The following is a 15471-nucleotide window of genomic DNA, read 5'->3' as shown; positions in this document are numbered from 1 at the left end:
CAACTAAAAATGTGAACATTTCTACCTATGCATATGAGAAGGTTCGTAAAATCATATCGTTTGTTGGAACCTTTGCAAGCGAATGGACGTATTGGCATTAAAACTGAACAGTCACTGCTAGCATCATCACGAGTAATGATGACAGCTGACCAAGAATCAGTTGAAAGGACTTTTGTATTTCAGTTCCCGACTTGCACTACTAAACAGGAATATAGACTGGAAGTACCAATATATATTCCGTACTCTGGTTCAATAAAAGAATTAACACAGCGTCTAATTTCTTCATTTAAACTGCCTTGTTATGTTGAAAAAGGTAGGTTATGTCATCTTCGTTGTTAACAGTGCTCTAGTTTGATATGACCATAACACATAACAATGCAACTAGCCCTTATTAGCTGAAATATTTTTTTTTAAAATTTAGTTAATAGTGTTATGTGAGATTTCTGAAGTTCTTCTTTGCAATTAGATATGAGTACTATTTCTTTTTTCAGATTTACAGCCAGCTCTAGTTAAATTTGTGAAGGAACAAACAATTAAGTATTATGATGATGTTTCTGAGAAATTAATTCAGAGTGCAAGAAGTGGTGATATAGATGTTGAAGAAGTCATCAAGACTTGGGAGAAAGCCTTCAGACAGGTAATAGCACTGAATTCGAGGTACATACAGGTTTTTGTCAGAATTTTGAAGGGGGAGTGGAGGTATAGTTCCTACTCATTCTTAACCTTGGCACTAGATGGGAGGGAGTGATCAGTGTCATGCTCCAACCACACTTTGCCCCAGGTAAAGAACCCTGGTACCCATTGAACATGAGGCTGACTAGGCCCCAGAACCACTCTGGACACAAAGGCTAGAAGAGAAATTCTCTACCACTTCAGGGATTGAATCCCAGTATTCACCATATAATTCTGGAATCAAAATAAAGTACTTGTTTATGGTCTTCAGGGATGTGATGTCATGTATTCTTGTAGGGGGTTACCAAAGTTTTGTAGGAATGTAGTGCTTCTATCTTTAGAGTATAAATGAGCTAGGATATGAGCCAAAGTGAGTTTCACTTCAACCCTGAAGACAGGTGTACATTCCTCCAAAATGATGGTAAACACAGCAGTGCATGGTATCACAACCCAGTAAACAATGTTTACCATCTTCACTGCCATGAGAACCCAATTTCTCTGAACGAAGATAATCAGATGACCCTTGACTTCAGAGAGTTTAAGTCCCAGTCACTTTTTGTGTTACTGATAACATTACATTAGTTTAGCACAGTTACTGCTTCCCTTAATCATCCTTGCATGCTGTAGGTTTGGGATTATAATGGTCATGGACTGTGGTGGGTAACCCGAGTCTTAAGTGACACTGTTACGTCCTATGAAGTTACATGTAGATTAATTTTTTCTTGTGTGGTAGGAGACGGTCGAATATACTGAGCCCCAAGGAGCCACAGACGAGGAGCTGTTCTCTACCGTGTATCATAAACTAGTCCACTCCCCAGCCTTAGAAGCCATGCTACAAGTGGAACACTCATATGCATTGGCTGTACGTGAACTGACTGGACAGAGGGACGAACAAGTCGCAGCTCTTATACAGAAGTGAGTGTAGTTAACACACTGAAACAGAACCGGCACTGCTAAGATGAATCCCACTTTTTGAAACATTTCTGAGCAAGTTTAATCCAGTTTATAGTATTTTTCTCTGAATTTATATTTTATCTCATTGCTTATCCGAGTGGTTACTTTCTAAGAAATTGTCTTTCCCCCAAATTCTTTATGTATTTCTATTTATGCCTGCGCAATAAAACAGGCTTGTCGTGTAACCCTGACAATACTATACATACTAAATGTCATACAGGTCTTTAATGCATTATGCCAGTGTGTTACTTTTAATGCTAGTGCATTGACTGTGGAGAACATGTCAAACCTGATGATAGATCATCTTCACATCTCATTAATCTCTGCAGGTTAAAATAAATCCGTGGCGTAACAGCTCCAGAGAGCCAAAGCCGACTAGCCGACTAGCTTGACTGCTGGCCTCACGTTCACATGCCTAAGCAGAGGTGAACGATCATCCAACCAGATATAGGATGACGTGTGGTCAGCACGACGAACCCCCAGCCATTGCTAGCTTTCCTGACCGGATTACGCTACTTATTGTAGCTCCCCAATTTCCTCACGATGCTGGGTTGGCACCGGTCCCACACACTGGTCGAACGCTCATGAGAAAATTTCTTCTCCCCCCTGAGACTTGAACCAGCGCGCATTCCGTATCGCCGGTCCGATGCATGATGCCTCAGACCGCGCGGCTATGGGGCGGGACAATCTCTGCAGGTTATAAGGCATTATTAATGACATAAAATTTCTTCCTTCCAAATGTCTCTCTACTCGTTGTAGTAATTATTCTCACACATCATTTTATGTTAATGTTTCCAGTTGATAGCACATAATTAAATAATGACTTCTTTTAGTTTTCAATTTTGAATTGTGTGAACGTTGCAGGCAGACACAGGAGATGGCCTCAGCTGTGGAGGGATTCAATGTGTACAGCAGTGAACAAGACATAAATCAGCTCGCTGCGCACCACTTTGAGGACCAGAATCTGCTACAGGGGAAGTGGAACAGTGAGGTGGACACACTGAAGGAGACGCAACGCAAGGAGTATCGGGAGTGGCTTATGAAGATGCTGGAAGAACATCAGACCAATGTGACGCTGCCTACCCCTACGTATGTTCACAGGAAGGATAATAATTTCAGTCTGAAGTAAATGCCCTTAAAAGTTATGTGGCAATGATCATTGCACTGTAATAATGCTGATGGACTTAAATCTGTTTGTCATTGTTTTGCCATATGCTTCTTCATGTAAGAATTCTTATACGAGATATTAGTAACTCAACCATAAATATTAAATGTTAAGATTGGAAAGTAATTGGATTTATACTTATTATGCTAATACTCTTATAATGAGGCTAAAATGTACTTGTTGCTGGTCTCCATTATGTGTTTCTGGACGCTAAAGTGACTGGATGAAGAACCTCTATTCCGCCTTGGTTACCATGGTTATTTTGTTACCGTTGCTTAAAAGTCAGATTCTAGCAAATATACCAGAATTGTTTCACTGCGTGTACATTTCCTAACTTGTTTACTTAGTTCTTGGTACGTAATATTTACGTCGCAATGCTCCCTACACGTTTCAGAAATGATAGCTCACGATCACAGTTTAAGAAAAAGAAATTTGAGGCCATGCATTTTTGTTTGGTTGCAGAAATTCACCCCTAACTGCACGTGCCCCAAGAATATTCCACAGTGGAAGCCAAGAAGACAACATGCCTGTACATCGTCTGGAGGAAAGTTTCACCATCCATCTTGGCTCGCAGATGAAACAGATGCACAACATTCGCATTCTTTCGGCTGATGTGTTGGATTTTTGTCGCATCAGACCGCAAGCTTCTTCAGGGTAAAGCTTATGTTGATCCATCTGTAGCAATAAGCGATGTTAATTGTAGTAATTGTATTTTTTTTTCTACAAGTTACATTGAGTCTTATATTCTCCAAGTCACAGATGTTTTTCTGCGTTGTGCTGTCCTGTGTACAGGTAGAGGCCTCGCGACGGGCCGATCCCTCGTCCAAGGAGTCCTACCGAATGTCTATAGATCAAGCTAACGGAAAGTTGGGACCCGCAGTGCTCAGGCACTTGAAGAACGGGTCATTCCCAGTATCCCCAGTGCTTAATTATTGCTTACGTTTGTCTGTTAATGAAACTATGCAGTCATACATTGATTATACTCCAATTTTGTAGCGGGGATTCCTATATCTCTCCATCCAAGTTCTTAGGCTATGGTCTTTTCCTTCTTTGATTATACTTGTGTAGATCACATGAAATTAAAGGATTAACGATGATTTATCCAGACAGTGCGTGGACGTTTTAAGATCTCTTTGGGGCACACCAAGTCTGCCAATCCAGAGTATTAGATAGAATTACACTGTCTTCTACATGGGACTGATCTCGTAGTTTTAATTTTCTCTACAGCAGTCTTGATCCACAACCACAACGGCTTCAAACTGCTCTGGCACTGTACTCAAATGATCTGTATGGACTGGTTATTCTCACAGACAGTCACATTGGCAGTTACTCAGGCCTCAGCAAAGGTAATGTGTACTTGAACGTATGTTTATCGATTAGAGGGAGGCCATATCTGTCATTAGACTGAGGAAAATCATGTAAGAATAGTCAGGATGTTATTACAGCATCACTAAGCATTTCACACGTCCTGATGTCAGTTTCGTCATTCTCAGAACTCAATGAAGTGTGTCAGCATTCAACAGACTTTCACTTCCCATCTGTCGACGATCAACTGGAGAAAATACGAGATGAGGCGAAGGAGGCAGTGGCATGGCGGCAGTCCCACTGGGGCCGCAGCAGTAGTGGCGAGCATTTGGTGACCCTTACTTCATCAGAGAAACAGGTGTGGGTTTTTTCAAAGTATCTGGCACTGGAACTGATTCCTCCGTGTTGATTGTAACACCATGTCGCGATAGAACAAACTTCTGATGTCACTTAATAATATAAAACATAACCATCTTAAGAGACATGATCATGGCTGTGGCGTATGTGATTCCTTGTTATAACAAGGCACTGTCATGGTATTAATCAATGCTATCATGATGCCGTCTGCAGTAGTGAATGGATTTTCGCGGTACTTATATGAACGTCATGCCACTGGGAACCAACAAACATTCTGCTTTCTGATTTTCAGAAGTCATGCATATTTTATTTAAATTTTTTGACTTACAACACAGGCGTTGAAGCTGTCTATTGACAACTGCAGTATGAAGAGGATTTACTGTGCTTACGATTGGTATATCCGGTGTCTCTTTACAGTCGCGGCGCTCTGGTTCAACAAAGAACTTGCAGACAGGAGATGTGTATATCACAAGACATTCAAACCTAGCTGAGGTTCATGTGATATTTCATATGGTGGTGGATGATTCATTGAGATCAAGTAAGCTGTATTTTACCCTCTTTATAATTGATCGTGGTTCGTACCAGTGTACATTTCATATATGTTGATATGGAGACAGATCATGGAGTTACCTACATTTCTTTTATTGCTGTTAACACATCTAAACATACTTGTTTCTTCTTCATTACGCCGTCTCCTTTACAGGAGGTTGGCGACATATTATGAACAGGATCCTTCCATCCTTTTCTCGGACTGGGACCTGTTCATATACGTTCTTTAGGCAGGTGATAAAGAAGTGGTTTGCCATTGCCTTCTTCTGTGTGTGAATGGAGTAATTGTTGGGATGCCACGGAGGAAAACTCCGTGTTGTCTAGACCACGGCCTTGCCCAACACAAGTTATAAATTCGGGCACCGCCGGGAATCAAACCCGAGACCCCAGGATTACAAGGCCAGCGTTCTAACCGCTAGACCACCTCATCTTATTATTATTTAGTATTCTGTCTGATGACAGGTCCATATGAACAGGATCCTTCCATCCTTTTCTCTTCTCGGACTGGGACCTGTTCATATACGTTCTTGGCAGATGATCCAGAAGTGGTTTGCCATTGCCTTCTTCTGTGTGTATGGAGTAATTGTTGGGATGCCACGGAGGAAAACTCTGTGTTGCCTAGACCACGGCCTTGCCCAACACAAGTTATAAATTCGGGCACCACCGGGAATACAAGGCCAGCAAACATACTTCTTTGCAGTATGATAATTACTGTCCTTAAATGATAATAAACTAGAAGAGGCAGCGTAATCATGGGGCACAGCAAATAATTTAAGATGTCATCGAGGAATACAGTGGCTGACCACAAACCTCACACTGCAAAACAGAGATTAAACATAGTAGTTTTCAGTACAAAGTATCCGGTGAATAAAAGGAAACAAAGAATTTAAGGAAATTCTCCCACGTAGAGCGATGTGAAATTTGTTAACTGGCGCAAATTAAGCTGCAGACCACTCGTTCCAAAAACACTGCCTTAACTGATATTTCTGTTTACAGGTGATATCAACTCCAGACACCCTGTAATCTTGGGACTGCGTAACATTCTGAAGACGGCCTGCTCCAAAGACATTACTACGCTAACAGTACCAGTTCTTTTGGTGCATGAAATGACAGAGGTAGTTCATAATACGGAATTAATTTAAAGGGGCAGCTGCGTATCTTGAATAAATTCACATAACTTTTTTTGTACACGTTTCTTGTTCCGAACTTTTACAACAGTTCAGAATGAAATGGGAGTGAACTATATATTACTGTTTTGTTTCTAGACAGATCTGTGAATCTGAGTCAAAATTTTTCTGTTATGTTCTCATTTCTTAATATCCTTATCCACTTATAATTCACGGCGATCGTACTGTGATCTATGCAGCTGACAAAATATCATTTAGTTCTCAAAATACAAAGGCTGTACCACACCTCGAGGTGCGTTCCACCAAAGCTCTGTACACTGGACTCGTTGCAAAGTCACGTTAACTAATATCAAATTAAATTACTTTTGATTCCAGGAGATGACTGTTGCCTGGTGCACCAAAAGAGCTGAATTGGTCTTCAAATGTGTTAAAGGTTTTATGATCGAGACTGCGTCTTGGGGAGGCTCTGAGCTAAAGAACTTGCAGTTCTTGGTTCCTAAAGTAAGCTTATAAGAAGATTTTGGGTTCCCACAGCATCACATGTGAAGCTGGCTGTCTTCTGGGATGTTGGACCACGTAGTCTGGTAGACGTTTACTGACGTTTAAGAGGTGCTTGCTGCCTCCATCACCAGGGTCCCTTATCCTGATTAAAACAACAAGCACCTCTAAAATGTCAGTCAGATTCTGTAAGACCACATGGCGCAACATGCCAGAAGACATCCATCGTCATACTTTCTGCTGTAGGAACCTGAAATCTCACATATTGAACACAGATGGCACATTTTGATCCGAAGTTGGGGAGTCAGCTGTAGGGCATACATCCCTTCATAAAGAAATAGGAATATTATCCTTCACTTATTTATTCACTTCATATCAACTGAATGACTTCCTTATTTGTTTTCAGGGTATTTCTGAGGAGGTGTTCGGAACTCTGGCCACCATGTTGCCGAGCATATTCCGCATATCTAATCCTCTCGTCTTCAAAGCATCGTCATCGACACCGCATACGCCTAAAAGTGGATAAACACCGGAATGCAGCAGATGTCAGCGATATCTACTTAGATTGCTGTATCCTGGGTTATATTACTGTGTGGTCTGGTGGGAATTTATCAACATTGCATTGGCCCTTTTTGCTTCTATCTTCAGGGAACCCTGACGATGGAGGCAACAAGGACTCCTGACTATATTGTGCAACAACCCAGGAGACAGCCAACTTCACACTCATCACTGCGAGAACCTCGAATCCTACTTAATATCTACTTAATTTATAGCTTTGCTGAGTTATTTGTGTGTAATATAATGTACAAGAAAGATTAAAAATGCATTTCAGAAATGAGATGAATTACGTGTTTAATTGATTTTGTTTATAATTTCTTTATGGCAGTTTAATGGTTTGTGTTGACATTAAAACTTTTTTCCTAACTTTCTTTGTGACATTTGACGAACGACGACTGACAGAGTTTTGGGACTTGTCACCCCATTCCTCTGCAATGGAGAAGCGGGCCATGTTTTTATGTGCCATCTTGCAACATTTTAATTGAAGAAGTTTGACATGATTCATTATAAAGCCTCTTAAGTTAATACGACCAAACATGGGGGTCTAGCGGTAAGCAATTGTTATTTGTATATGGAGTTCCTGGGTTAAAATCTCGACATGACGACTGGCTACCCTGAAGTTCTTTTTGTGTGTCTCGTCAGTCCGTCCAGGTAAGTGCCAAGACAGTGCCTTAAATTAGTCCACAACCACTTCAATTTTATTTCCAAATTATTATTTAAGAATAATACCAGACTAACAAAAATTGTTTATAATTACAACCATATGGGAAGATGAGAATTGGGACGACCCAGAAAACGATGGAGAGACTATCACGACCACCCCATGAAGTGGAGAAGAAGAAAACCATTATTCATTAATCATCCAATCTACACAGACTGAGGTACTGACAACATCACTAAATAAAAATAAAAATATTAATTAATCCATTACAAAACCTACACGAGATGAAGCTGAAGTTGGCCTTTGTAAATTTTATCTGCGGTAGTTCACCACATAAAACGTAAAATACAAAAGATATTTCTATAATTTTTATTTTAAACATTTTTGTTTCAGATGCCACTGTAGCGTTGCCTCTTAGATCCTTTGACGTGAAAACACAAAATACAAATACCAGTTAGTAAAAATGGATATAAATGAAAGATCACAGATACCTGGGATCCACAGTTGGCGAGGGACTGCTGTGTAGGCTTATAAACGTAATAGGTTCACTGCAGTCAGAGGAAACTAGCGCCTGTAGATGTATGACTAGATTAACCGCACAACAGTCGTGTCGGAGAAGTTGCCGCAGTGTCACGGCGAATCGGACGATTATGAAAGCGAAAATTAAGGAAAGGACATTGGTTGTGACTGATAATATCTGATGTTTTTGTAGTCCTACATTCCACACTTTTACTACAGGACCCCAAGACGACGATAAGGATTGTTTTGATGAATGTTAGGACAATGCTTTAAAATATTAAACGGCCTCTTCATTCCACGTCCTTTCCGGTTAATCGCCGTAATCATCCAATCGTTCCACGCTAAATAACCTGCGCATTTGACAGACAATACTTGTCTGAAGGTATGTATGTGTGCTAACCTACTTATCTACCTTTTAATGATGACCTATGACTGAATAAGTTACTTAAGAGCTAAATTTTGTGAAATCTCGTTCAAGCAGAAAAACGAAGCGACAAACATAATTTTATTATACCACAATTACGTCGTACTTTGTTGTTCTGAGACAAATTATTTTTCACGATGCCTAAGTATTTGGCTCAACTCCCGAAATTAAATATATTTCAGATAATAGACACGTCGAACATAACCGTGGATTCACAAAACTTTAGAGAATCATCAAAGTCCTGTTTGCCATTACTTTGTGTAATATACATACAGATTTCATATAGGTGTAAGGGGGGCGAGAAAGGAAACTCCACAGATTCCCTATCCTCGCACTGGATAAAGGAAACCGGTCGTTGTTCACCCGGTACACATCGGAAAGGAGACTGGGTGGGCCCTGGAGACAGTCTGGACGTGATGGCGAAAGTAATTTCTTGGCCTTGCGGATAATCGACCCCTGTTCATTCAACTCGCAGTCTGAGTTCTCGCGGATCGCGAAGAAGATCTCTCGCGTTGAGGGAGGGAGTTCCCATGCCGCGAGCGAGAGGATAAGCGCGGAACTTCCCATGTGTGTGCGACGCAGTCCTCCCCTGTGACCGGGCAGCGTTCTGACAGGCCGGAATTCCTCCTGATCTCACAACACAAGATCGAACGTCGCGGCCAAGTGGCTGACACATCCTTTTAACCCACCGACGCTTGAAGTTCGTCCAAATATTTAGAAATTCAGCCCGTACCTCAAAGAAAACACTGTAAGTCTCCATTACATGGATCGACTAGTTTGTGCTGTTTAGGGAAATTATTGCTGTTTGCACCGAGAATTATGCGTATCCCTATATACGGTCTGTGGGAGGGGGAGAGTTAATTAATGTTAAAACACGTGGTACATAAAATTACCAGCGGGTAATGAGAGGTTCCGGATTCTAAATTAGTCCCACTGCTCCCCTATCAATTTTACTGTCATTTAAACGGTTGCTATTACTGTGACCATTAATGGAGCTGCGTAATTTCTCCTTAATGCTTACAAAAATCCACGTTCCCCTTCCGCAAGCCGTTTAGTTTTTGTTAAATAAGCGCGCAGTATGCCATATCGTAAATACTAACTTATTCAACTGGTACATCATTTAGCACTATTTTAAATGTTTCTTGGAATGCTATGATCTCAGTTTGGCAGCTGATATTATTTGTAAATAATCTTCTGGTATTTTAATTATGATTTAATATTCAGCACAGCATATTAAACGCTCACCGAGTCTCTCCTTTTATAATAGCTACTCCTTCAGGTGTTTAACCGTCTCCCTATTACGTCATTAACACAAACATTACAACAACTTGAGAGAGTTAAACACACTCTTATGTTACCTCCTACCACAATCGTTATTGGGTGTTTTCTTCTAACTTATGCGCTTGCTGTGTGTATTATGACGTCTAAATGTACGTGTCTTACAGCATTTATGTTTCGTGGAAATGCCATTAAGAAATTTATTGCAGACACAAATCTGTTGTCGCGAAAATTTTTGATCAGCATAGAAACCACTCTGTACGAAGTCATAAATGGGACGGCTGACAAATCTAAGAACCACTACAGACATGATTAATCATCTCTTGTCTTTCTCGTTGTACACACGTAAGAGCAAATCTACCACCTCAGGTTGACGAGAGGGTAAACGTAATTCCTGTCGGATGTGCGCTTAACTTGTGGTGCGTACTGTACCTGACTGGTCTGCATAATCCAGCCATAAGCCTACGTTGCAACGCTACTTCCATAACAGCAATAGTCTATTTTTAACGACACAGACACAGTAGTAGGGGATCGATTTAGACAGAAGATTCTCTTTAATTTTAATTAGCATAATTACTTCGCTTACGCGTTTACCGTCCATCTTTTCAAAGTATTTTATCTTATAATCGTATTAACATAATAAAGAAGAACAATTTAGAAATTCAGTCAACACTTGATTCGTAACTTGCAAATTAACAAACAGCAGAATCAGGGATAGTTAATTACTTTTATTACACGGCCTGACTGAAAGTATTCATACCTGAAGAGAGAGTATTTTCCTCCGAAACATTAGTCTACACGGCGTCACAACTCAGAAGATCAACACGAACATCTTCACAGACCTAAGGACCTCGACCTACGTTGTCGATTTAATTTATTAGAAAATTGATTTTAAATGTTGACTTTAACTGACATAGTTTTAACAGAAGATAAAATGTAATGACAGCAATCTTCGCAGATAATTAAGTGAGTAGAACGAACAACGAAGTTACTAATTTGTTAAATCTACAAATTTCTGAATACGTATTGGATTATTGCTGGGTAAATTATTCAATATGAAAGTCACAAGATGAAAATAAAGTAAGGGTTTTTCAGGGTAGGACAGCGGTGGGATATGAAATAATATTTTGAAGACAGAATTACTAGCAAGTAAATAAATATTAATTTTAGGATGTACCTTATAACATCATGAAGACATTTACGAAACACAATATAGAAAAAAAAATTAATCGTATTAATGGTACTATAAAGATAACACTGGGGAAGAAAATAATAGGATACAACATTAAGATTTTATAAGGGCGTTTAAGTGCCAAATTTACTGCATGGAAGTAAAACTTTGACAACGTGTGTGTGAGAGAGAGAGAGAGAGTAAGTGAGTGGATTGAGATTTCTTCGAAGCATAGCAGAATAAAAATGAACAAATAAAAGAATAAACGAAGACATTTGAGAAGGCAAAGAAGAATGGTGTAGACCACGTGGACAAGGCGAAGTTATAAGAATGTCTAAAATGGTCATGAAACGTGGCTGTACTCAGGGAGCCAGTTCTATCACAGAAGTATAAAAAGTTATTTGCTGCCATTCGGAGAAAATCTGCGATATTTTTAATCAGATATTTCCAAGAAGTTGTTTTCAGCTGTTGGGAAGCCCGAACTGCGCTCCCCAAGATTTGGCTCATAGCAAAAATATCAAAAAAAAAATTTAAAGAAGCGGTATTTCAAATGTAGTGCCACGGACCACTCAAGAATTGCAGAATACAAATTCGGGCAAGGCCGTCCCTTACGAATAATTCCTCACAGTCCCTTCTTAATACTACATTCCCATGCACGTCGAAGCCTCCCAGCTGCTGTCTGCCCTCGAAATGCTATGACCAAACCACTACACGCATTCCCTACCTCCCGCTATGAAATATTCTCAACCGGCCTGCAAATCTCCTCTTTTTCAGATCGAAAAACTTTCCCCAGCACAGTTAAAGAATTGAATAACGGGGAGGTTGGCAGTGGAAACGGGAGTCTCTTGAGAAAAATGTCCTTGCGCTCCACACAATACGGACCGGGCCTGAACCCGGGCACAGTGATCGCGCCACTGCTACGACGCAGGCCCGGGTCTCCTCATCCCGACAACGATTTTTGTGAGAGAGGAGAGCTGCTTTCTCACTCACTCGTTGCTATGACGACGCCTTCCGTATGGAGCTAGCGACTCTGACACAGCCCGCCACCGGCCGCCTGTCTGGCTAACTGGCTGACTTGCTAGTTGCCTGGCTGGTTGATTGGCTGACGGGATGGATGACTGTTCAATAGCTGGCTGACTAAACCTGCAGTGTGGATGCCTCAGTGCCTGGATAAATAGCTCTACAACTACCTGATCTCCTAAGCTACAGACTGTTCATGTATCTACCTGATTTCCGTTGCTACTGGTCTCTGATCATTGCTTTCTACCTTCCTCGTGCGCTTTCGAAGGTACCGTCGCATCTGCCCTCCCGTGTGGATTGTTTACTAGCATCCGCGCTGACAGTTCAGCCAACCCCGCCGCGCCGACTACAAGCTGCCGTCTGACCCGGTTGTGAGCGCGCTGCTCACCGCGCAGTGCCGCAGTTGTATTTGTACGAGTGGCGAACTCACACCCACATCGTGGCTGACTCCAGCACAATCACGTCGGACCTGGACTCTACTCTCAGCAGGTAACAACATCGCACAACGTACAATGCACTGATGCTGCTTTGTGCTGTGCTTTTCATTCAATCGTGAGTTTCATGTTTTTATTCTGTTACCCTCATTATTATTATTATTATCGCTGGGTTGGCGGACTGTCCCAGGAGACAATTTCGCGATACTACTGACGCTGTTACTACTACTACTACTAACTGTTCTTCTAGTGTTTTTAAAAAATATTTCGCAGGAATTATAAAGCGTCCAGAATGTTGCGTATTTATGTGTTCTACATAAGGATATCCGGTAATTTCGTTAAATCTTTTCTTCTTATTATTATTATTTAACAAGAATTCTTCCTTTGTTTATATACTTAAACATGTGTCGAGTGCAACAGGAATTTTATGTTTAACGTTACTGATACGATTAAATTACATTAGTGCAATTTTAATTGTGTTGTGTAAGAGTGAACAGTCAGAGTCACTCTTTCCGTCTCTGTTAACGTTTAGAGTGATGTCCACACATCACTAATTCAGACACGCATTTAAAATGCGGCGGCCAGTTACATTATTAAGTTTAATTCCGAACGTATCCTTGTTTTTGCCAACCAATCCTAAGCGTGCCTTAATTACAAACAAAGAATGCGTAATGTGTAACACACTGACATTCAACACCGCCATGACCGTGTGACAGACAACATCACAGCCCCTAGATTCCTTTGTGTTGACCTAGTAATCGTAAAAAGTCAGAGAGTGTGAATAGTTTGGATTGTTTCATTACGGCTATCAACTATAACCGTACTAGAGGTACTATCGCCGCGTTGTAAAAGTTAAATCCTTATTTGCCACGGATAACCCGCGCCAAAGTTACCAATTTAGAAGTAATTCATAGTTAGTTCATGATGCCGAAATGTTGTCTTCTGCAGCTCAGTATGTGTAGCTTTTTCCATTTCTGTGAAATGTATTCAAATCTCGTTTCCTGCGTCACCAGCGATTATCATTATACTCTTTTACTCACAATGTTTATATCTCGCATTTTACAAATACCGCGGAATATTACTAAAGTGATAAAATCAAGGTGCATGCGAAGGGCGGGGCATGTAGCGCGCATCAGAGAGATGAGAAATGTTTACAAAATTTTGGTTAAAAATCCTGAAGTGAAGAGACCACTCGGAAGACCTGGGCGTAGATAGAAGGAAAACATTAAAATTGATCTAAGAAATAATTGGTTTGGCGAGTTGATTGGATTTATATGGCTCAGGATATGGACCAGTGGCGGCATCTTGTGAACACTGAAATTAAACATCGGGTTCCTTAAAAGGTGGGGAATTTGTTGACCAGCTTATAGACAGTTACTTTCTCCAGAAGGAAGCTTCTCCACGGAGTTAGTTTTTATAAATGTTATACAAACTGCTGAAATTAAGGTTGTAGTGCAAGTTTGCAGTGTTCGTTTGAAGCACTTATAATTAAAATGTGTTTCTTCTCCATTTTGTACTTCGCAATGCACAAGAATCAGTCACGTTAAAGTACAAATGCTGTGGATACGGACTGCAAGCCTGTATGCAGACTACCTGCATCTCTCACGTGCTGGAGAAGTTGCCTCCAGCGTTAGGCGCCCTCCTGCGTTTTGTACAAAAATTTTTGCGAAGAATTGTGTTGTATGCATTTAGCACAAGAATGAGGGACACGCAAGGAGCAATACTCAGCAAAATGTGTCTAGAGACTCGCGTTCAACAGGTTGCTAACAAAACGGGACAAATGTAACAAAGCATTCAGAGAATCTTCGTGAACACAAGACTTTGTGTGTTGCTCTGAAGGAAGAACACAGACTGAGGGCGTTTGAAAACAAAGTTCTGAAGAAAATAAGTGACAAAGAGAGGAAACAGTTTCATGGCGAGGAGCTTAAACACTCGAGAAGATAAACCACCCAGTTAGTCAAGAAATCCCCCGATTTTTATGGAACCCGAAAAGTTCATTACTGTGTTAACAAGAGCCTGGTCCCAACTCTGAGCCACAACCCAAACCCACTTTTCCTAAGATCCACTTTAATATTATCTTTCTATCTAAGCCTAACTTTCAGGCTTGCCAAGGAATATCTCGCACGCATTTCTTATCTCCTCATTTATCATCCGCCGGCTAATCCTCCCCCCCTCGAAAAAGAGCCCCCCGCGGCCATTGGATAGAAGGCTAAGTGGGAGCCTATACGAATGCGGTAGTAAAAATATTTCTCTCCCTGCACGGAATCGAATCCCGGTCTTCCAGCTCAAAGTCCGCCTGAGATATCACGACATTTTATTGAGGAAAATGAAATTTGCAGGAGGATGGACATCACAGGCCACTTTCTCAGTCCTGTTTCGCTGTTAGGCCCCTCCGTACTTGGTCATCTTTCTCACACTGCAAAATTCTCCTTTTTCCTTTATCCGCGTGTTTGTCCCCAAGGCACGTCTCAGCGTCTTTAGTTACCGAACTCAGCGAATCGTATTGATGGTCTCCCATTACAGTAGCAAATAGTTGCTCTGCATATCGGCACCTTGAGGCTGGAAGTATTGTATTAACACTTTCCACGCTACGAACGAGATATATAGCGTCGAAACCAGTTCCTTCTACTGTAATGACTCGACACTTCGCAGCAAAATATCACCTTCCCAAATATTGATATTTTAATATAACCTATTATAACACTGCAGCTACACGATACGTAACCAAACGAGGACACTTAAAGGCTTATTTACAAGATGTTGTTAACACGTAATTTCT

At 40.9% G+C, this 15471-nt stretch overlaps 3 protein-coding genes across 8 annotated transcripts in view; 2 read left to right on the top strand and 1 right to left on the bottom strand.

Annotated features, from left to right (window-relative positions):
* The window catches only part of LOC110840254 (putative E3 ubiquitin-protein ligase sinah), a 516698-nt gene that overhangs the window by 458465 nt on the left and 42762 nt on the right, over window positions 1–15471 (bottom strand). The gene's annotated exons all lie outside the window — the stretch shown is intronic.
* LOC110833348 (FERRY endosomal RAB5 effector complex subunit 3) lies at window positions 82–7483 on the top strand. 3 transcript variants are annotated; one of them, XM_022071313.2, is made up of 11 exons: window positions 82–313; window positions 492–637; window positions 1406–1587; window positions 2491–2715; window positions 3254–3445; window positions 4022–4137; window positions 4285–4454; window positions 4871–4991; window positions 5999–6117; window positions 6505–6630; window positions 7034–7483. In XM_022071313.2, exons 1-11 carry the CDS (start codon window positions 136–138, stop codon window positions 7151–7153), a joined length of 1695 nt encoding a protein of 564 aa, XP_021927005.2. In that variant the 5' UTR covers window positions 82–135; the 3' UTR covers window positions 7154–7483. The 3 variants fall into 3 exon arrangements, with proteins under 3 accessions (XP_021927005.2, XP_021927004.2, XP_021927006.2); XM_022071312.2 differs by having other exon boundaries at window positions 83–313; window positions 4019–4137; XM_022071314.2 differs by lacking the exon at window positions 6505–6630 and having other exon boundaries at window positions 83–313; window positions 4019–4137.
* disp (RND transporter family member dispatched) overlaps window positions 12330–15471 on the top strand; it is a 36122-nt gene continuing 32980 nt past the window's right edge. Inside the window, exon 1 of the mRNA XM_022071308.2 lies at window positions 12330–12747. The gene's annotated coding sequence lies outside the window, so the exon portion shown is untranslated. The remainder of the gene's footprint in view (window positions 12748–15471) is intronic.

This window comes from Zootermopsis nevadensis, unplaced genomic scaffold (genome assembly GCF_977971745.1).
Source record: "Zootermopsis nevadensis isolate Lab colony 2312 unplaced genomic scaffold, Znev_1.0 Znev_ptg000012l, whole genome shotgun sequence".
Classification (NCBI taxonomy): Eukaryota; Metazoa; Arthropoda; class Insecta; order Blattodea; family Termopsidae; genus Zootermopsis; species Zootermopsis nevadensis.
The sequence above is the reverse complement of the archived record's forward strand: the minus strand, read 5'-3'. Positions and strand labels throughout refer to the sequence as shown.

Coding starts and splice junctions, on each gene's coding strand:
- LOC110833348 (XM_022071312.2), top strand. CDS start 136: ATGATGACAGCTGACCAAGAATCAGTTGAAAGGACTTTTGTATTTCAG. Junction 1,588..2,490: donor GTCGCAGCTCTTATACAGAA/GTGAGTGTAGTT, acceptor TGAACGTTGCAG/GCAGACACAGGAGATGGCCT. Junction 2,716..3,253: donor GTGACGCTGCCTACCCCTAC/GTATGTTCACAG, acceptor GTTTGGTTGCAG/AAATTCACCCCTAACTGCAC.